Source organism: Anolis carolinensis, chromosome 2 (genome assembly GCF_035594765.1).
Source record: "Anolis carolinensis isolate JA03-04 chromosome 2, rAnoCar3.1.pri, whole genome shotgun sequence".
NCBI lineage: Eukaryota > Metazoa > Chordata > Lepidosauria > Squamata > Dactyloidae > Anolis > Anolis carolinensis.
The window spans coordinates 116,890,877-116,913,331 of NC_085842.1; the positions used below are offsets into that span (position 1 = coordinate 116,890,877).

The 22,455-nt window shown below is 39.9% G+C and overlaps 1 protein-coding gene across 1 annotated transcript in view; it reads right to left on the minus strand.

Moving 5' to 3' along the window:
• Positions 1-4,917: 4,917 nt before the first annotated feature.
• The window catches only part of ubtd2 (ubiquitin domain containing 2), an 81,326-nt gene continuing 63,788 nt past the window's right edge, over positions 4,918-22,455 (minus strand). The window contains exon 3 of the mRNA XM_003217340.4: positions 4,918-5,453. Coding sequence (XP_003217388.1) covers positions 5,056-5,453 — 398 coding nt within the window. The 3' untranslated portion in view covers positions 4,918-5,055. The remainder of the gene's footprint in view (positions 5,454-22,455) is intronic.

Below are 22,455 nucleotides of genomic sequence, written 5' to 3' on the forward strand. Positions count from 1 at the left end.
CCAATTTAAATTAAGACTCTTGGAGACTGAATATTTTTAAAAAACCGGATTAGTCTAGGACACTTGTCACCCAGCCAAAAGAAATTGTAAATGTTGTACTTTTATATTCCCAAGTTCTAGAATAATAATAACAATAGAAAGACATTGAAAAGGCAGTTTGTTTCCATCTCAGCTCTGTTCAGTATCTCCCATTGTCAGCATTCCTTTGGACCATTTAACATGCTGTTAGTACAAACAGATTTATAAAAACATACTTAGGAAAAAAATGAGGTACACCAAAAGTGGACTATTATTGCCAGATAGACAAAGAAACCGTACGTCTTCCTAGCTTCATACAAGTTTAACTGAACACCGTCAAGGTAAAAGATTGGCAGAATCATGTAGAGAAAGCCAACATTCTGTGTTACAGAACAGTTTTCCAGCAATCTGATATGCATAACCATAACAGACAAAAATGACAGGTACAAATTAAGATATAATGTCAATGCTTTCAATGTGTTGTTAAACAGCCTGATTTGCATTAACATAGAAGATATGTTTCTATAATGCTATTTTCTCACAAAGGAGTAATGCACTGAATATGCCAGACCATTTCCTCATCTCGCTAGTGACATTTATCATCTTATTTTATCAAATGCTGTGCCAGAGTTGAATATATTAATCATATCTGTCTGACTCCTGATGTTTTTTGAAAAATGAATCCTGAAGTTAGTTAAGAAAATCAAGGGATATTATCTCTGCCCATCAAGATGCTTTTAAAGCCTAATTATGACACTGTAATTTTATATCACCTTGTTTCAGCAAAATGATTTCTTAGAGACAAAAGGATTATAACATGGGCTTTAATAGTAACATTTTAAAATCTCAGTTATCATTTGGATAATAAAATGGCAGCGTTATGTGTGATATTTTTTGTTGTTTCTTTTTCATTAATTCACCTTCTCTTTTTTATTTACATTATTAACAGTGTGGCTGTCCTTTTGCCTTTCAAGCTATTCCAGGACATGCAAATTACAGAATAGTCCATTACTTCTGGGTCATGTACTAGTGACACTTTTGCTGTAACAAGCTTGCAAATAAAAGCTCTTTGCTAAACAGACCTGCCACCGCCATATGTTTGCAGATATAATTCACTAGCAAAAGAGAGAATGTTAATCAGAAGTGACACACAAATCCACTGTAGCTGTAATGGAAACTGCCCTGTTACTGTTTACATGTTTGCTCTAGATAACTCAAAGTCAAATGTTTGGTTTTCGAATACACAACTCTTTACTGATATTTTCACTGAAGGGAAGAGAAGGAGAGAAGGATAGAGAGGTGGCCTAGCTTCTAGACCAGGATGTAGGCGAGCTGCCAATGGACCAGTATCTGGCCTACATAGTCAAAAATTGTGAATTAAAGGTAATAATGGAAACATGTGGTATGTGATGAAGCAACAATATTTCCCCTTAAAACAAGTTTCTTACACTGAAGGGAGGGAGGGAGGAAAATGTAACAAATTTTCACTCTGTTCTGCATGCAGTTTGCCATCAGAAGTAAAAACTATTCATGATACCTGAGGAGATATATTTGTTTAAAGAGCCAGAGAGCTTGAGATGACAAAATGGTCACCTTGCTCATGAAAGAAATCCTTGACTGCCTACCATCAGTGCAAGGAGGAGGTATTTTGTTTATTATGTGTATACATTTATGCCTATGCACAAAAAACAGCCATTACTGATAACTCAATTGTTATCACCATTCTAAATGTAAAGGTAATTAACATTTCCTTCCAAACTATTTCAGTGTAATTGCAAGAGTAGGAGTGGGGATTCTTTTTTTTTCAGGGCAACAAATATCTGGCAATTTGCTCACATTTTAATTTTCTCTCTCAAACAGGAAAATAGAGAGAGAAAAGGAGAGCTCTGTCAGAGAACAGAATATGGCAATTGCATTTTAAAAATGAGCCGAATTCTCTCATACAGCATTTATCAGTGCATTTGTGAAAGCCAATTTGGAACAGGACATGGGGCGAAGGATGAGAGAAACCATTAAAGTATCTTTTGCAACTATTCTGTAAGAACAACATGATCAATGAGCAGCATTTTGCAGCTGGCAAGCCCTTTGAAAAATCATTAAAATCTTTGTTAGGAATCAGAATTCCATACCTTTGGACAGCCACCAAACACACAGTTGTCACCACCACATGGTCAGTTTTTCTAGTCCGTTGGGAAAATTGAACATATCTTCATGTATCATAGTAAGAAGGCAAGCCATCTTAGTGTTTCCTGCTCCCTATCCCTTTGCACAGGTGAGTTAGTGGTAACCATAGCAAGGAGTAGCTACTGCCAGTCATGTTCTTCCTGACAGATGGACATTCGTCAATGACAGAGAGAAGCAGATTATGTCTATACTATTCCTCCTTGTGCCAGAGCTGAGGAGGCCCTCCTCTTCCCAAATATGGAGCTGTCTTTCCTTTTCAGTGTGTGAGGAATGGCTCTGTGAAAATTAGAAAGACACTTTCCCTTAAATACTCTATTTTCAAAATGCACCACTAGTACCAACTGAAGGATCTGCAACACTTTCAACACCACTGATGAAATTCATGCTTCTGATTCTAGTGCAAATGAACATGGTTAGCAGGCAAAGTGGAGAGTTTGAGTAAATACTTACTGAGCAGGTGCTTTTGTGCTGAATGTTGTTGCCAAGACATTGAAATCACCATTTAGGTTCAAACTATACAGAAAGATCAGACAGAAGTAGGCAGTGCCTAGAATAGCACTGTGGTTGTGATGGACAATACATTCATATTAATGTAACAAGTGATTCTAATTTGGTTTCCAAAAATAAAAAGGACTACATCCCAACATGCTTCCCTTTTTACAGCCTTTTAAATCTAGATTATACTGATACTCCTATAAATGCAAACCTTAAGGGCTAAATATCCTGCTAGCCAAACCTGGACTTTCCTCCCCTTACCCCCTTGCAACTTCCCACACTCACTGAGGGCCAGCTCTGGAGGGGCTCCCCAGTTCTCCATAACTTTGTTTTGAGAGTGATTGGGAAGGTGAATTGTAGAAGTCTACTATTTGATCCTGTGCACAAGCTTTCATTGTTCTTTTTCCAAATCGACACAGCAAGATAATTGATCCAAGGCAAGGTGGCAAGCTGTTGGATACCTAATTACTATTGCTCTGCAAAGAGAACACTTCAGGAATCCGCATTCTCAGTGGTCCAGAAGCCACATTCAAACAAAACAGTAGATTTTGTGCCAAAGCAGAAAAATGCTAGTTAAAATTGCAAAAGGGAATGTAGGGGAACCGAATCAGGGACCACAAAAATTAGGGACAAACACATTTTTAGAAACTCAAATGTACATCTCTGATTATCTGATCAGCTTCAGCCATCCACATTATTTTTCATGAAGGATCCTATCAAATCTGTTCAAAGGCTTCTTAAAAAGATATTCTCATCTATGTAAGCTCAAGAACAGCTGATTTTCACATAATCTATATGATATTGCTAAGGTATTATCGAGGCTCCAGAAAACGGAAAAAGACTTCATTTTAGAATGCACAAATTTGAATAATGATTCATGAATTGGATAGAGATGTGCAGTTTACACACTGCAGGATGCACAACTGTAAACAAGCAACTGAACCGTGACAAAGATAAAGAGTGCTTGGAAGATGATCTCCTACAAAAAGGAAAGGTTCTAGAAAGCTGCCTGTGAATTCTACATACTTAGGCAAATCTGACATCTCTATCATAATACCTAGAGATCTGGGGAAGTTGTACACAGGTATATGTGCAATGCAGAGTGCATCCTAATGTTTTGAAAAATCAAATGGAAAGATCACCTGACTGGACTGATCGATCTACATCTTTAACTCATAGGCAGTATTCTGTTTTTTCTCCTTTCTCGACACTGGCAGAGGGGTGTGTATATGTATATGTGTGGATGTACATGCACATAAAAACACACCCCTTAGTTAACCAAATATATATTTGATGTCTAAATATGGTATATAAATTTAATGAACTGAAAAGAAATAATAAAATGTTGTTATGCAAATTGCACAGCTCACTGTAAGTGTGCGATACTGAGAGCTTATTGTGCTTTTCTCCTATAATTTTTCATAGCTGCTATAGAAAAGCAGGATGTAAAACTACTATTTGGAGCTACAGCATACAAGACTAACAAAATAACTGAAAGTGAGCCTTTGTTCTCAGGCTAGGGTTGCTTCAATTATTTGCTTTTCAGCTAGACACAGTGGTATTCAGTAATTTCGTATGCCCATTTGCTGGTGCCAGTAGGTATTAGGACAAGTTCTTTGTAGCCCCATAGCTGTACAGTACACAAGCTATTCTGTACATGTATTTATTAAATTATTGCCTTTTTTCCTCCAGAAGGCGGTGTTTACCACATGCTGAAGACAGCAATGGCAAATCGCTATTTGGTGCTAACATGGAATGTATCAAAACTTCTTTTAAAAACTTGAGTTTCGGAGTAATCATACTATTCTTAGGGTGCACCTCAAAGTTTATCCCATTTCTGCCGAGGCTTCTTCAACAAGCTATTGTTTAGAAGTAGTAGCCTTATTCAACCTGAAAGAGAAACCATTACAGTGACAATCTTTACAAATTTCTCAGCTGTTAACTAGGTATTATTTAGCTGGATTGTAAGTGATGTTGATTTCATTAAATACTTCCAGTTTAAAAAAAGCGCTTTCCCCTTTATGGATCAATACTTCACTCAGGGCCCAAAGCACTACTTTTTCAGTCTCCGCTAAATTACAGATTTACTTTCTCATATTCTTTTTCAGCATGTATCTTTGTAAGAATTTTCTGACTGTGTGCTAAGGAATATTAAATTAGGCAAATTCTCCAGGGATAGTTTAGGAACGTGTTTGTCTGTGTATATGTATGCATATGTATATCCCTAAAGCTCCATCACAGATGGAATTTTATGCTGGTCATTTCCTGGAACCCATCCATTAGCAGAGAAAAAATATATATACTGAAAAAGTCCACACATGATAGAAAGAGCAGAAAAGGAGAGGCATACAGGCCAGGTCAGTTCTCCACTGGGATGGGCTTTGTTAACGGCTGGCTTACAATGACTTGCACCACGTAGTCCCTTGGTATTTTTAGTTCTTCCAGTTTCATTTTGTCTGCTAGTGGCCTGCCTGAGAAAAACCACCGCTGACTGCTGGGCTCCACACCCTCTGCTGTGTGTAGTCTCCTCTTCATGTGATACACAGTGTCCATACTGCGGACTACAAGTTTGAGGTCTTTGCCTGTTGAGAGGCGTAAACGAAGCTGGCATTCATGACCGGAGTTTGGGGGCAGATCTGGAATATCCAGAGTCTCTAGGTCACCCTTTTCTTCTATCATGTTGATGGGGGGAGCAAGGCAGTAGACAGGAAGCTGGTATCTGTTTCCCAGTTCGTCATAGCACTCTGTAAGAGAACCTTCAGGACAGAAGGGAAAAGAAACTCAGGTCAGTGACACAATTCTAATTTGTATAAATGTCTCATTCCTTGATATGGCTGGTCTTTGACTCAGGCACAGCTTATCCTCAGACTCAAAAACAGTTTGTAACGGATATCTGATACTATCCAGCTCCATCTAAAGTATTAATGTGCCTCTAAATCACACCAAATGACTTTCCCTGACGGCTCATACACCGACTCTTTGTTAATACCGGTTGAGCATCCCTTATTCTAAATGTTTGGGACCAGAAATGTTTTGGATTTTTTATTTGTGGTTTTTGTATTCTGGAATACCTATGTTTCAATATATAGAGAGATATCCAAATACCAAATTCATTTATGTTTTATATATACCTTTACACATAGTCTAAAGGTAATTTTATATAACATTTTAAATGATTTTGTGCATGAAACAAATTTAGAGTATATTTAACCACCAGAAAGTCAATGTGTTACTATTTCAGTCATTCATGTGGACATGAGGGGTGCTCAATCTGTACTAAGTTGTTTTTCTATAAAAAGGATAAACACTTTAAACAAAATAAGTTCAACTTGGCAATGACAAGTTATGAGAGATATACAAAGTTAGTGAAACAAAGAAGTTCTAAGAAAATATTATAAGATAAGAACCAAAGTGGTATAGAACAACCCGCAATAATTTTGAAAACAATCTAGCTGAAATTAAACAAGTTGTTGAAGTGTTTTTCCATATGCATTCAACTACCACAAAGTTCAAAGAAATTTGCCAATATGCAATTAAGGGCAATGGAGTTGCTTAATACAAATCGCTTAAAAACAAAGAAAACAGAATTGTTGCATAATATTTCTGAAGTAGGAACAAGACCCTGAAATTGTTTTATACTCATGCAAAATTATATAAAAAAGAAAAAGCAACTCTCAAATAGTAGATATAAAGTTCTCTTTTGGTCTCTTGGGTTTCAGTACTTAAATTTTGAGCAGTTTAAATAGCAATCTGAAATTGAAAAGCTGCTGCAGTGGATTATATCAGAAAAACTGCAAGTGTAGGAATATAAGCTACACAGGTATCTATAGAATATGACCGGAGTAATTTTTTTTTGCAAATACTTTTATCACCTGAAGAGTATTGGCTGGCGATTCCATGCTGCTTTAGTCTTAAAAAAAGATAGCTGTAGAACAGGTCCAATACAACCACCTCTTGAAGATAACATCAGACATAGAGGCTTGCTTTTTTTCTAGATTTTTAGAACAGCATGCATTCAACAGTTACAATCAGTTTTTTTCTGCTTTTAGAAAGGGCAAATGATTCTTATCTCTTCAATCTTGTCTTTTGAACAGTTCTGATCTTTTACTGTCAATATTTTAAGGACTTAATTGCTTGTTTTTAGTGGTGTTTGTGTCTTTTAGTTGAAAAGAGGAATAAAAACTGGTTAATAATAGTAAATATCAATTTAGTCTTTTCAACATTTCTGGAAAACACACTAAAAGATTACCAAGTTGCCTGCATTATGCGAGTAGATCTGAAGAGTTCCAGACCAGAAGCTGGAGATGCCTTGCACCTTAAAAGTATGTCAGACAAATACAATATAGGATTTGTTTAGTGGTAATCAGTCCTTGAAGTAGGAAGTTTGACTGTTTGACCCATAAGTAAAGATGGAAGAACGTGTAGTCTTAACATGGCTATTTTTGAGTAGGAATTCTGGCTGGAGACTGGATGATGACCTAGTCCAGTCCGCCTTTTTACACCTCCATGTTTTTATCATAGTCCTCAGGTGTTCTACATGTAAAAAGAAAAACAACTGAATACTAGTGGCAATTCTGTGTGCCTCAGTAATACTGAGAAGAAAATGCTTTGATGCTAAATGTTAAAACCACTATAAGGTTTCAGAGAGCACATATATGCCCTCCAAAGTTTCATGTTGTATTTTGGAAAGTATTTTAAAAAACCTAACTGTAAATAGCAATGTGTCTTATCACATGTCAAAAGGGCTACAAATTATGGAAACCAGAATTTGTCCTCACATGCATTGTATCATAGATTGCACAAAACCCTAAAAGAGTGCGTCAAATCCGGGGAAAGGGGCATCATCATCATTATTATAATATTTATTTGTATCCCACTTTATCTCCCCTGAAGGGGACTCAAAACGGCTTAAAATTAAAAGGTTTGCACAGCATTTAAAATATACAAACATACAAATATTAAAACAGAATTAAGTATAAACAGTATTAAAAGATTCACAGTTAAAATCATTCAAACATATTTGATGCATATTCAAAGCTAAAACCACAACACCCCCTGAATTGATCTTAAAAATCTTCATCTTTAAAAGCCTGCCTGAATAGAAAGGTTTTAGCCTGCCGCTGGAGGGACAGCAGGGAGGGGGCCATTCTGGCTTCCCTGGCCAGGGAGTTCCAGTATCACAGGGCAGCTTGACGTGGAGGTGGGACCGAGAGAAGGGCCTCTTCTGAAGATCTCAGGGCCCGGGCAGGTTCATACAAGGGGACACAATCATCCAGATAGCCTGGACGTGAACCATCTAGGGCTTTAAAAGATTGGCAGCTGCTGTAGGAGGGGGGTTGTCTGCTCCCTGTAGTCAGCCCCAGTTAGCAACCTGGCTGCAGCTCTTTGGATCAGTTGAAGTTTCCAAGCACTCTTCAGAGGCAGCACCACATATAGCACATTACAGTAATCCAGACAGGATGTAACTATGGCATGGACTACCGTGGCCAGATCTGGCTTCTCAAGGAAAGGGTGCAATTTTAATTGTGCAAAGGTCCTCCTGGCCAACGCAGATATTTGGACCTCATGGTTCAACGCCGAGTCCAGGAGGACCACCAAACTGTGAACCTGTATCTTCAGGGGGAGTGTGACCCCATCCAGCACAGGCTGGATCCCTATCCCTTTATTTGCCTTCCGACTGAACAGAAGTACCTCTGTCTTGTCTGGATTAAGTTTCAATTTGTTTGCCCTCATCCAGTCAATTACTGATGACAGGTACCAGTTTAAGATCAGACAGCTTCTTTGGCTTTAGGTAGAAAGGAGTAGTAGAATTGGACATCATCTGCATATAGGTGGCACCACACTCCAAAACTCCGGATGATCACTCCCAGTGGTTTCATGTATATGTTAAACAGCATGGGGGACAAAATGGAACCCTGAACAACCCACAGGTCAATGGCCAGGGGTTTGAATAGGAGTCCCCAGCACCATATTCTGAGTACAGCCCTGCAGAGCCATTGTAAGACAGTGCCTCCCAGGTCCATCCCAGTGAGACGCCCAGAAGGAGACCATAGTCAATGATATCGAAAGCCACTGAGAAGTCCAGAAAAACTGACAGGGACACACTCCCCCTGTCTAGCTCTCTGTGGAGGTCATCCATCAAGGCAACCAAAGTGAAATCAGATTGAAATGTGTCTAGATCAGGTATGGGCAAACTAAGGCCCGGGGGACAGATGTGGCCCCTGGGGCACTTACTTCAGGCCCTTCTCATGTATTCTGTCCTCTTGGCATAAGAATACAGCAGCCCGAAGCAGCTAGGAGCCATCTGGAGTGCTCTCAGCCACCGCATGTCTTACTCTCCTCCAGGTGTTAAGGATGGTGTGAGCAGTCCCATCCTTATACCGGGAGGACAGCTCAAGGAGGGCGCATGGTGGTTGAGAGCTCTCCAAAGCACTCTCAGCCACTGCCTGTCTCGCCTTCCTCCTGGAATAATGCCAAGAGGACAGCCCAAGGACTGGGGCAGTCGCCACTTGTCCCTCCTTCCTCCCAGCATAAGGATGGGGCAAGCAGCTCCGTCCTTGTGCTGTGAGGACAACCTAAGGATGACCCAGGCCTTGATCTGGCCCTGCCCTCTCCTGGGCCCTACCCCTCGTGGGTCTGTGCCCACCCAGAAATCCCTAGAGTTAGGTCACCACACGCTCCAAAATCTTGCTCAAAAAGGGAAGGTTGGACACTGGCTGATAAATTGTCCATTATGGAGGGGTTCAGGGATGGCTTTTTAAATAGAGGTCTCACAACTGCATCCTTTAGGAAGGTTGGAACTTTGCGTTGTTCTAAGGAGGCACTGAGGCACCTTCACACACTTTGCCAGTCCCTCTCTGGCTTGCTTGATCAGCCAGGAAGGGCAAGGATCTAGAATACATGTGGTAGCTCTCACCTCTCCAAGGATCCTGTCCACATCCTCATGCCGTACAAATTGAAAGGTATCCATCAACACTGGACAAGTAGGAGCTAAAGTTACATCCACTGGCACTGTATCAATAACAGCATCCAAGTCAGAATGGATCTGAGCAACTTTATCTGCATAGTGCCTTGCAAATTCTTCACAGCGGACTGCCAAATGGTTAGGGATTTCTTCTTGAGGACCAGTATGTAATAGCCCTCTGACCACTTGGAATGGCTCAGCTGGATGGTTCCTTGCAGATGCAATGGTGGCAGCAAGGAATGGTTTCTCTGCTGCCTCCATTGCCACAGAGTAGGCTTTTAAATACGCTCTAAGTAAGTCACACTTTCTCAATCTTACAGGAAAGCATTGATAAACCTCATCTGAAGAAATACTGCCAAATCCCCCCAAATTTGATCTGAAGAAGCAGAATTGTCTTGAAGACACATCACCAAAGCAATATGAAAAAGGAAGCTGTCTGGCAAGATTTTGGTTTCTGCAGACAGGAATGACTCAACATTCATCCTACAGGAATAGAGGAGGTTGCTTAGTTTACTATACATTTTTCATAAGAGATAATGGCTGCAATCCAACATCCATAGATACAATAAGTTGCACCAGCACTACACAACCCCCATGCAGAATAGCAAGATAGCATAACAAACACCAATGCCTAGGTGCTATTATTTACCCCACAACGCTGCTGTATGAATAATTCCATTTCTGCCATTGTCAGAAACCCTTTTCTGTTAAACTAAGACGAATAATGTGCCCTCTATTTTCTTTGTATTTTGGTTTTTAGGCTTGTTCTTAGGGTTATTTGGGGTAGTGATTCAGAAAATTGTATTGGATAGAAAGAATCAGCTCTAGTTTCTTAGATATCATGATTCCTTATGGGTGAGCAGATGGCTATTGTATATGACATGTGTTCTGTATCTCAAAACTAGAGCTGATAAGGGAAAACTGGTACATGTTTTGAATCAGCAGATTAAATATACCCAGAAACAGGGCTAACATTTGAGACTTCAAAATGTGTGTTGACTAATGTAATTTGTCCCAAATGGATGGGAATTATGCATGCCTACCTCACTAACAGACTGCCAATAATTAAAACAGCACACATGTAACATGGAGATTAGGATTAATATAAACCAATATTTATGTGCAAAGGTGATGCATGAGAGAAGTATGGGAAAGAAATTACACATAACCATAACTTCATAAACTATAGTTTATGAAACCTTGCACTATCATCTGAATTCAGTTCTTTCTGATACAAACTCTTATATGTTGCATATAAACCTTTTTGAAAAAGTTCTATAACAGACTTGATTTCCTTTAAAATTAGATGTTAGTGATAAAGTGATAGACTATTTGTTGGACCCCATGCACAATGAAATAATGTTTGCATTGTTTTATATTAGCATGATTTTGGAGTGAAAGTAAATCTTTAGCTTAACCTTCCACGATCCTTTTGTAAAAGCTTGGTATGACTGGGTAAGCAAAGTAGATATAATCCTCTCTCTCAAAACACTCGCTCTCCACCCCCCCCCCCCCCCAAACAACAGAAAAGGTGGGGCAAACTAGGACAAAATTAAAGTAATTTGTTCCATTTTACCTGATAGGCAATATGAGTCTGGATACAAATATTTGAGTCCCCGTTCTCAATCTACATGACAAATTAAACCAGGGGTCTAAAAGGGATCTTTTCTGCTTGCAAAAGGATAAGCTAAACCAGCCAAAGATTTGATTCATAGTATGTTCATTAATTTATTTGAATCTAACAAGCAGCTGTCCCTCGGTTTTTCCCCAAACAACTAAAGACAGAAACATAAAACTGTGGACTCTTTATCTGATTTGCTGGAGAGGAGCAAATCAGACTGACAGCTGCAGCGGAGTCTGGCTGACACCACAGAAGAGCCACGGCCTCAAGCTTCATACTCTCACTAGAACTGGGAATTACTGCAACTGATAGTTCAGAGTGTTCACATTTCCCTGACTTATTGAATCATGTGAACAAGGCCACTAACTAAAAGAAAAAATTATGTTGAAAATAAAGAAATATCTAAATGGGGGAAAGGAACATATTTTCTATTCACAATACAAACAAGGTTCTATTAGGTCTTACAAAGTATGAGAAATTTCTTATGTGTTCTGAAGGACAGTGATCTAAACATTATTTGTCAAGGTTGCTTTTGTTTGGTTTTGGTATTTCTAGATGGCTGTTACACCAGAGACAAATCTCTATCCAAATCGTGAATCTGCAGAGAAAGCAGCTTCACACCAACGATTTACCATGTAGCATTTTAAATTACCAATCAGAGTGTACATGTATCCATTAGGCTCTGCTTAACTTGTGTATACAGTAGAGTCTCACTTATCCAAACTAAACGGGCCGGCAGAAGCTTGGATAAGCGAATATCTTGGATAATAAGGAGGGATTAAGGAAAAGCCTATTAAACATCAAATTAGTTTATGATTTTACAAATTAAGCACCAAAACATCATGCTATACAACAAATTTGACAGAAAAAGTAGTTCAATACGCAGTAATGTTATGTTGTAATTACTGTATTTACGAATTTAACACTAAAATGTCATAACATATTGAAAACATTGACTACAAAAATGGCTTGGATAATCCAGAACCTTTGATAAGTGAGATTCTACTGTACATTGTTTTAGGGATTAATTTGAGGGGGGGGGGGGGGGGAAGAGAGATTTTTTATTTATTTTTACTTAAGCATATTACCTAGTAAGGTAAAGGTAAAGGTTTTCCCCTGACGTTAAGTCCAGTCGTGACCGACTCTGGGGGTTGGTGCTCATGTCCATTTCTAAGCCGAAGAGCCGGTGTTGTCCGTAGACACCTCCAAGGTCATGTGGCCGGCATGACTGCATGGAGCGCCGTTAACTTCCCACCAGAGTGGTACCTATTGATCTACTCACATTTGCATGTTTTCGAACTGCTAGGTTGGCAAGAGCTGGGGCTAACAGCGGGCGCTCATTCCGCTCCCGGGATTTGAACCTGGCACCTTTTGGTCCGCAAGTTCAGCAGCTCAGCGCTTTAATGCACTGTGCCGCCAGGGGCCCCAGGTACCTAGTAGGCATGGGTAAATTAATCAGTATCATCGTTAATCACAATAAATTTGTTAATCATAATACATTTGAACGGGGTTCCGAAGTGATTTGGCGCTTCCGAATTAACCTTCCAATTCGAAGCATTGGAGCCCATCCTCTGAATACCTTCGGATATATGAGAAAGCGTTTTCAACCAATCTCCTGCATCAGGCTTAAGAGCCCCATAGAAGCCTGGAGTGTTTTCACTCCTGGATATAGCATTGAAAAGGAGGAAGAAGAGAAGGGGCACGTTTTGCAAGAGTGTGCCTCCCTGTGTGTAAAACGTGGAATAAGGAATGGGTGGAAGGAAAAGAGGGAAGAAAGGTTGCCCTGTTTGCTGCTGCTGCTCCGACCAACCCAGGGCCGACTACCTGCTCCCGGAGGGCCCTCTCCTTGTCCAGCTCCCTCTGTAGCCTCTCTGACTGGGCTTCAGCGGTGTTGGCTTGCTCCTGAAGGCTCCGGGTGTTGCGGCGCACTGCCTCCAAGGATCTCAGCCCCACTGCCATCGAGGAGGCAAAGAAGGAAGGAGGGAAGGAAGGAAGGGAGGGAGGGAGGAAGAGAAAAAGGAGAGGAAGAAAGCCACAGAAGTTTCCCTTGGCTTCCCTTTCTCTCTCCCTCTTTTGTACAAAGTTCTCCAAAGCTTTGCAACCCCCCCCCCCCCAAAAAAACCCAAAACAAAACAAAAAACAACCTGCAACTCCCAATCTGGATTCTCCTCCTCCTCCTCACTCCCGAAGCAGCTCGATCTGAATCAAGCACCAGCTTTCCCTCATTCTCCTTCGCCTTCCTTGGCTGAGGAAGAGGGAGCTGCAGCCCATTTCACTCCTGGAGCATTGGGGTATTAGCCTCCATTTCACTCCTGGATATAGAATGGGGCACTAGCCCCCATTTCACTCCTGGAGCATCGGGGCATTCGAGCCCATTTCACTCCTGGATATAGAATGGGGCATAAGAGCCCATTTCACTCCTGGATATAGAATGGGGCATGAGAGCCTGTTTTGAGACAGCATGGTGTAATGTACTGGTTTGAAAGTTGGACTACAATTGTGGCTTGATTCCCCACTCAGCCATGGAAACCCACTGGGTGATCTTGGGCAAGTCACACACTCTCAGCCCCAGAAAACCCAATGAAACAGAAAATAACATTTTCAAACCAGAAACAGATTTCCTTATTCAGAGGCTGATGGCCATCTGTCAGGAGTGATTTGATGGTGTGCTATGATTTCTGTTTCTGGTTGATAAATGTCATTTCCTAATTGGTTCTGTCATAAAAACATGGCAAAATTTGATTGCACTGCCAAAACTTTGTCTTTGCGCAAGGGACATCGTTCTATAAAAAATAGCACATTATGGTTTGTTGAATCTCTGTCCACCAATTTAACCAAGTTTCAGCCACAAAACAAAGTTTCTGAAGTAGAACAACTACTTTAAAAGTAAAGACAACCCAATGAAACAGGAAATAACTCTTTCAAACCAGCAACAGATGTTTGTTATTATTAAAAATGTTTTTTATAAAAACTTTGAAAATTGCCAAAAATCTGAGGATATGTCAAACATTCTTAGATTTGGTGAGCTAACAGTGGTAAATATGTTCTACCACTTTAGCAAATTTCAGTAGTATAGCTCAAAAAATGAGGAGCTCAAAAAATGAGGGAGAGAGAGACGCCCCTCAATTTTCCCCATTGATGATAATCTTTTCCTTCATGCACATGTGCCATTAATGAGGTTTAAACTCATTAATGAGGTTGGCACCATTCATCCTCTTAAAAGGATCTTTGCTTACATATTTCACCTAAATCTAACACAAATGAAAGAGTCAAAAAGGTTTAAATTGTGTTTTAAAGAGAACTCCATCATTTGCTTTAAACTCTATTGTTTGGCTTGCTTTCTCTCACACACACATATTTGGCTAAGGAGGTGGTGTCAATGGCAATCACCCACTAAACCAAACATTTCCCAGTTAATACGGATTCTCAAGACCTTCTCCATCACTCACCAAAGCACTATGGCTGAAATTTACAACCCCCATGAAACTAGTATATTCCCATCCATTCCTTTCCCCTGGCAGTGGCAAGCCCCTTTCATGGAATGCTTGAAGACAAACATATGGTTGTATGGCCATGTTCTAGCCTGGAAACCACACAGCACTACAATGATTTCGGCCATGAAAGCCTTCAACAATACATCAGACATAGATAGTTTTGCAGAAGCACTTCCTGTCCCTCAAAACTGCCCACTAAGCTTTGGGAGGCTTCAAACTGACACCGAAGCAATTTAGAAGAGGGCTTCTTAAACTTTTCCACTCACAACCCTTTCTGCCCAATTTTTTACATAACCTCAGATTATATAAAATAAGTATAAAATCAAACATGTATTGATAACAAATCAGCATTTACAAAACTTGCTAAACAGGCTGATTTTCCTTTTTATGAAGCATCTTCTGCAAACTCCACTGTAAACACTATACAATAGATCCTTAAACGGCTATGGTCCAACTTACCACTCCGAACGTATCTCCCCCTATGAGCCGTCCCACAGATTAAGATCTTTGAGTGAGGCCCTGCTCTCGGTCCCGCCGCCATCACAGGTGCAGTTGGCGGGGACAAGACAGGGCTTTTTTGGTGGTGGCTCCACTGCTATGGAACTCCTTGCCAAGGGAGATTAGGGAAGCTCCCTCACTCATGTCTTTTAGGAAGCAGCTGAAGACCTGGATGTGGACCCAAGCTTTTGGCCCATTCTAGGAAATGGGTTGATAGGACCTGATGTACTTGTTGGATTAATGTGAAGTTGAATGTGGGCTGGCTCTGACTTTTGGCTTAATTCTACTGGCCCTGCTGTAATGGTCACACGGTGTTTTACTGTTTTAATTGGCTATGATATTGGTTTTTAAGTGTGTTTTACGATTGTTGGTTTTTACTACATTTTGTATTATATGTGGCTTTTAATTTTGCCATTGTGTAAGACTGCTCTGGGTCCCCCTGGGGGAGAAGGGCTCTCTCTCTCTCTCTCTCTCTCTCTCTCTCTCTCTCTCTCTCTCTCTCTCTCTGTGTGTGTGTGTGTGTGTATATATATATATAAATAATAAAAAATAATAAAAGGGGCACAGAATAAAAACATGTAAGACTCTTTGCCCCCACCCCCCTATATATCATGGTTATTATTTGTTATAAACTGTTGCTAATCTATTATTTCAATTAAATATTAACAATAACTTCTATATATATAAATGAGTGATGGCTTCACAGCGACCAACAAAACAACGAAACTACAGGCCCTCCAACCTCGAAATTTGACAACACAACCCATCATCCACGCCTCTAGGTTGATACAACAAAAAGAAAAGAAAAATAAAGTCCTAATTAGAGGGAAAGGAATAATTGTTTTTATCCAATTGCTGCCAGTTAGAGGACTAATCTCTGCCCACTTGATCTCCTAGCAACCAACTCAGCCCAGGGGACAGCAGATTTAGGCCTCAGGCCTCTTCCACAGATTATCTAATTTGCACTGGATTATATGGCAGTGTAGACTCAAGGCCCTTCCACACAGCTATATAACCCATTTATAATCTTATATTATCTGCTTTGCACTGGATTATCTTGACTCCACACTACCATATAATCCACTTCAGTGTGCATTTTATACAGCTGTGAAGGAGCCTCATATAATTCAGTTCTAAGCAGATAATATAAGATTATCAATATACACAAGCAAAGCACCCCTGACAGATGGCCACCCAGCCTCAATGTTAATAATAATAATAATAATAATAATAATAATAATAATAATAATAATAATAATGGTTGTAAGAGAAGAAGAGACCCCTTGGGTCATTTAGCCCAACCCCCTTCTGCCCTTGTGCCGTGGGGGCCAGATAAATGGCTTCGATGGGCCATGTTTAAATTCATAAATACAGTAATTACTACATAGCATTACTGCGTACTGAACTACTTTTTCTGCCAAATTTGTTGTCTAACATGATGCTTTGGTGCTTCACTTGTAAAATCATAACCTAATTTGATGTTTAATAGGCTTTTCCTTAATCCCTCCTTATTATCCAACATATTTGTTTATCCAACATTCTGCCAGCCCGTTTATGTTGGATAAGTGAGACTCTACTGTACTGTATTTACAAATTTACCACTAAAATATCACAATTAATTTAAAATACTGACTACAAAAACATTGATTACGAAAAGGCAGACTGCGTTGGATAATCCAGAACATTGTATAAGCGAATGTTGGATAAGTGAGATTCTACTTTAATATGAAATAATCACTGGGATAGAATAATGCAGAACAATATAATCTCTAAAACCAGGAGAGTAAATAAAGAGCAACACTCTGAAAGCAGGGAAATTGGAAATTCCACAAAGGAAACAATCAGGGCCAGCTAACACCTCCCAAGAAAGAATTCTTCCAGAAAGGAAGCTAAGAAGGGAGTGAAGCACTGTGTATTACCAAAGTCATTATTATTACTATCATTACTATCATTACTATTATTATTATTATTATTATTATTATTATTATTATTATTGTTGTTGTTGTGTTGCGGTCAACCATGAAAATGAAAACAATCTGGCTCCAAGTATTCAAAAACACTAAAATCAGAATATATAAAAATTAATGTGGTATAATAAAACAGAACAATATAATCTCTAAAATCAGAACACTAAATAAAGAACAACACTCTGAAAATGGGAATTCCACACAGGAAACAATCAGGGCCAGCTAACACCTCCCAACAAAGTATTCCCATCATCAAAGTCTGGCAAATCCTCTGTTTTCTCAGGGCCACAGACAGTAGAAGCACATAAAATATCGCAAACAACACCACTCTGAAAACAAGGGAATTCCAGACAGGAAACAATCAGGGCCAGCTAACACCTCCCAACAAAAAATTCACTCAGGGAGGAAACAGCCAGGCTTTAAAGCTGCAAGGCCATTACATACTAATCATTTTCCCTAATTGCAGCATTCATACTTGCCTCCAACAGACAAAAAAAAACAAACAATCAGAAATATTGTATATTCACAACCTTTAGGAAATAATATCCCCTGATGGCACAGCGTGTTAAAGCGCTGAGCTGCTGAACTTCTGGACTGAAAGGCCGCAGGTTTGAATTGGGGGAGCGGAGAGAGCCCCCACTGTTAGCCCCAGCTTCTGCCAACCCAGAAGTTCGAAAACATGCAAATGTGAGTGCATCAATAGGTACTGCTCCGGCGGGAAGGTAACGCCGCTCCATGCAGTCATCCCACATGTCCTTGGAGGAGTCTACGGACAATGCCGGCTCTTCGGCTTAGAAATGGAGATGAGCACCAACCCCCAGAGTCAGACATGACTGGACTTAATGTCAGAGGGAAACGTTTACCCTTTACTTTAACTACCACCAATTCCTCAATACTTTATTTCCCATACCACCATACTTCGCCACAGCAACGCGTGGCCGGGCACAGCTAGTTTGATATATTTTAATCTATGTACAGTAGAGTCTCACTAATCCAAGCTAAACGGGCCGGCAGAAGCTTGGATAAGCAAATATCTTGGATTATAAGGACTGATCAAGGAAAAGCCTATTAAACATCAAATTAGGTTATGATTTTACAAATTAAGCACCAAAACTTCATGTTATACAACAAATTTGACAGAAAAAGTAGTTCAATACGCAGTAATGTTATGTTGTAATTACTGTATTTACGAATTTAGCACCAAAATATCACGATATATTGGAAACATTGACTACAAAAATGGCTTGGATTATCCAGAGGCTTGGATAAGCGAGGCTTGGATTAGTGAGACTCTACTGTATTTGCAAGTGCTTTGACATTTGTTGAGTTTTTCAAGCTGCCTTGAGCACCAGTATTGAGAACAATGTGGGGTATATAAATGAACAGATTGCCTACCTATAACAGTAGTTCTTTGAGTGGTTACTACATATATGTGGATCATTTGGCGCCTGCATAGAGATCTCTGGAAGGTTTTGTGTTTTGGAAGTAAGTCCACCACTCCCTACTGACCTTATGTTGTGTGTCCCTGCCAAAGCCCAGTTCTGAGTCCATCACAGAGATCTGGTGAAATAGATGGCATGAAATGGGGAGCTGGGCAAGTTGTGTGAGTTTACAGATGACCCCTTGGGTTTGAGTAATAAGTTGTCTGTCCATAGGAAGGACAGAAAAAAACCCACTTGGCCAGATAGAAATCCTTTGTCGACAGTTTGAGAGACACTGAAATCACAAAGGATACTGTCTGATAGGCCGAACATAGGTGAAATCTGAGCATAGTGGTTATCCCGAGGGTAACTATGTCTGTGTAGAAAATTCTTTAACACTGCATGGGGAGGACATCTAAGTGGTTCAGGAAATGGTAGAAGTTGAAATCAGACAACCTGAGGAGTCTGGAGAACCATGGTTGATAGGGCCACCATGGAGCAATAAGAATGTCTGCTTTGTCCTCTTTGATATTTTTGATGACTCTTTTGAGAAGAGGAAACAGGGAACAAGCATATAGCCAAAGATCCATCTGAGGAATAAAGAAGTGTGTCTTCTAGACAGCCCAAGTACAGTTGCCAGGGACACCAAGAAATTGATTAAATAAGAGGAAAGGCAATGGAAGAGGCCATCTTCCAATCAGAAGGACATTCTACTGAGATCATTGGTGAAGATGTTTGTTAACACCTAGAAGATGCACCACCAGAAGGAATATGCCCCTGCAAAATGACCAGAAGTGAAAAGTGTGAGAATGCATACCCCTTTGCTTGCTGTGATAAATAGTTACTATTATGTTGTCTATAGCCACCTAAATGGTCCTGAGCCAAAGCAGTGTCTGGAGTACACGAAGCCCTTTTCACATCACAAGCAGTTTAAGGAGGCTGAAAGGACACAATTGATCAATATTGAACCACTGGCTATTGATGGTCATGTCAGGGTATGATCACCTCAAGCTATCTTGGAAGTATCTGTAATGACAGAGTAAGACAGGTGAAAGCCATGCCTCTCATGAGTGTGGGAGAGGTCAGTTCACCAGCATAGGATGCAAAGAAACAAATGAGGTACTACAAGGAATATACTTGGACCGTGCTACTTGGGACCAAAGCGATCCAGAAACTACTTCTGCAGAGGTCTCATCCAGGAAAAGGTAAAAACCATTATAGCTGAAGAAAGGGTAAGCATTAATTCTTGTAAATAACAAGCTAGTCAAAGAGATGAAATGTAATACCCATTCCTGGTTGTGCATTTGCTAACTAATATTACAGGATAAAACTGTACTAGAAACTGTGACCATTTAATCAGTGGTAATTCAAGTTATTGAGACTGTCATACTGCTGTAGAGGGACAGAAGCAGATGGAGGTTTATATTATGCTGAACAGTCATGGGTTGTACTTTTCATTCTAGTAATAACATGTAGAATTCCATTCATCACATTCACCCACTGATATTTATTTATGCAACTGAGGCACTGAAAATGAAGAACCCTGTGACACCTGTTTTTAAAAATAAAATCAAATCAAATCAACTAGTGAAATGGGAACAAAACGAAATTTAAGGCAGCAAGAGCAACAGCCTTCATTGATCAAGTTTCACAGGCATTCTTACCATTGGTCTGCTTCTTCTAGAGACTTTCTTTAGAAGTGTGACAGCTAAAGGAAAGAGCAAAGTGCTGAATCAATTGATACTGGAGTTTCAATCATAACATTATCTGAATTAAAATTTGGACAGATCTCCATACAAACAAAGGGAGTCACCTGTTCTTTGGAAATCACATTACCATTTTAAAAATTGGCTGAGCTTCCAGCTACAGATACTAGGCTTATTCATAGAACTATCTCTGCCAAGCACCTTCACCTCCCTTCCCACTCTGATCATAGATTTTTTTTTTAGATCCTTACCAAGCCTCCATCATTAACTTCTTGTTCTTGCTTTCAAAGCTTTTCATTGCTTTGTCACTGGTCTGTCAGCCCCACCATCGGTAGTTGTCTACAGAACTTTGGTTTATATTAATGACTAGCTAAACCCGGCCATGCTTCACTGTGGCTCGGTATGATATGTAATGAATCTGAAAGTAAATAAAAGTATTGTAGCGAACATAGATTCAGCAAAAAAACACATCATTCAATTTAATAGCTTGCCTTGCGTTTCTGTGTCGATGTGGAATGTATGGAAAGGAAGGAAAAAGAGGATTTTTCCAAAAATTATTTTTATTGTAATGCTCATGGATTGACTACATTTTTGGTTTGTCGTTTTTCTGCATGAACATTAAGGTCAGACAGTTTAGTGACTATGGAGCATAAGACGTAAAATTGCCAATGAGAGAAGCATTTATTTTTTTAATTTCAAACCGCACACTTGGAAAGACTGCCCCTGCGCTTTATTATTATTATTAAAAATATTTTTTACTGTAAAAAATTACAGTAAAACCAAAAGTACACAATAGGTAGTTGTGGGATAAGACAAAACACGGGAAAAGGGAAAAAAAGGAAGGGGGGGCAAGGGGGGGGGGGAGAGAAAAGCACTTGACTTCCGTTCTTCCTTCCATTCAATTGTCTTAATTCCAGCTATATGATAAGATTATTCTGCGCTTTATTGATAGTAATTGTAAATTCAAGGCGTATTGGTAATGGAAGTCATTTCAACTCGAACGCCATGTCGATTGGAATGAGTGGGATTCCCAGGGTAATCACTCGAATTCCTGCATGCATGTAATGTTGGCCATGTTGGGTCTGTGTGCCAAGTTTGGTCCAGATCCATTGTCGGATAGGTTTAGTACACTCTGAATAAGGGTAAACTACAACTCCCATAATCAAGGTCAATTCCAACATACCACAGCAGTATGTTCAATTGGTCATGGGGGCTCTCTGTGCCAAGTTTGGTCCCAGTCTACTGTCGGTGGGGTCACAATTTCTCTGGATGCAGGTGAACTATAACTCCCATAAATCAAGGCTGAAACCCCCCAAACCTTTCCAGTATTTTCTGTTGACCATGGGGAATCTGTGTGCCTAGTTTTGTTCAGGCCTGTCATTTGTGTGGGTCTCTGTAGTCTGTTGAAGTTGGAGCTGAATCGGATAAAGGTACTGCAAATCCCATCATTCATGGTCCATCCTCTTCCTGGCGGCATCATGATGTGAAGTGGGTAATGGGGTGTCTGTGTGCCATATATGGTCCATGTCCATCATTCGTGGGGGTCACAATGGTCTGTGAGAGCCGTTTCAGGTGAACGTACTGCAAATCCCATCACCCGTGGTCTGTCCTCCTCCAACCGCACCAGGACATAAAGTGGGTTATGGGGGTCTGTGTGCCAGGTTTGGTCCTGATCTGTCATTGGTGCAAGTCGCAGTGGTCTGTTGGAACTGAAGTAATTGACTGTACTGCATATCCCATCATCTGTGGCTCTTCCTCCCCCAAACTCATTTTACTGTTGTATGATTACTGTTATTATTATATTGTATCCTGATGATCTCTATAAGTCTATAGAGAGGGATGTACCGTGTTTCCCTGAAAATAAGACAGTGACTTATATTAATTTTTGCTCCCAAAGCTGTGCTAGGTCTTATTCTCAGGGGATGTCTTATTTTTTCATGAAAAAGAATTCACACTTATCGTTGAACATAAAAATGAACATTTATTATATATTGTACAGTAGCGGTCATCACAAACCAGCATAACCAGACAAACTGTAAATCCTATCAATAATTCCTTGTTACTACCATAATTTCCATGTACAACAA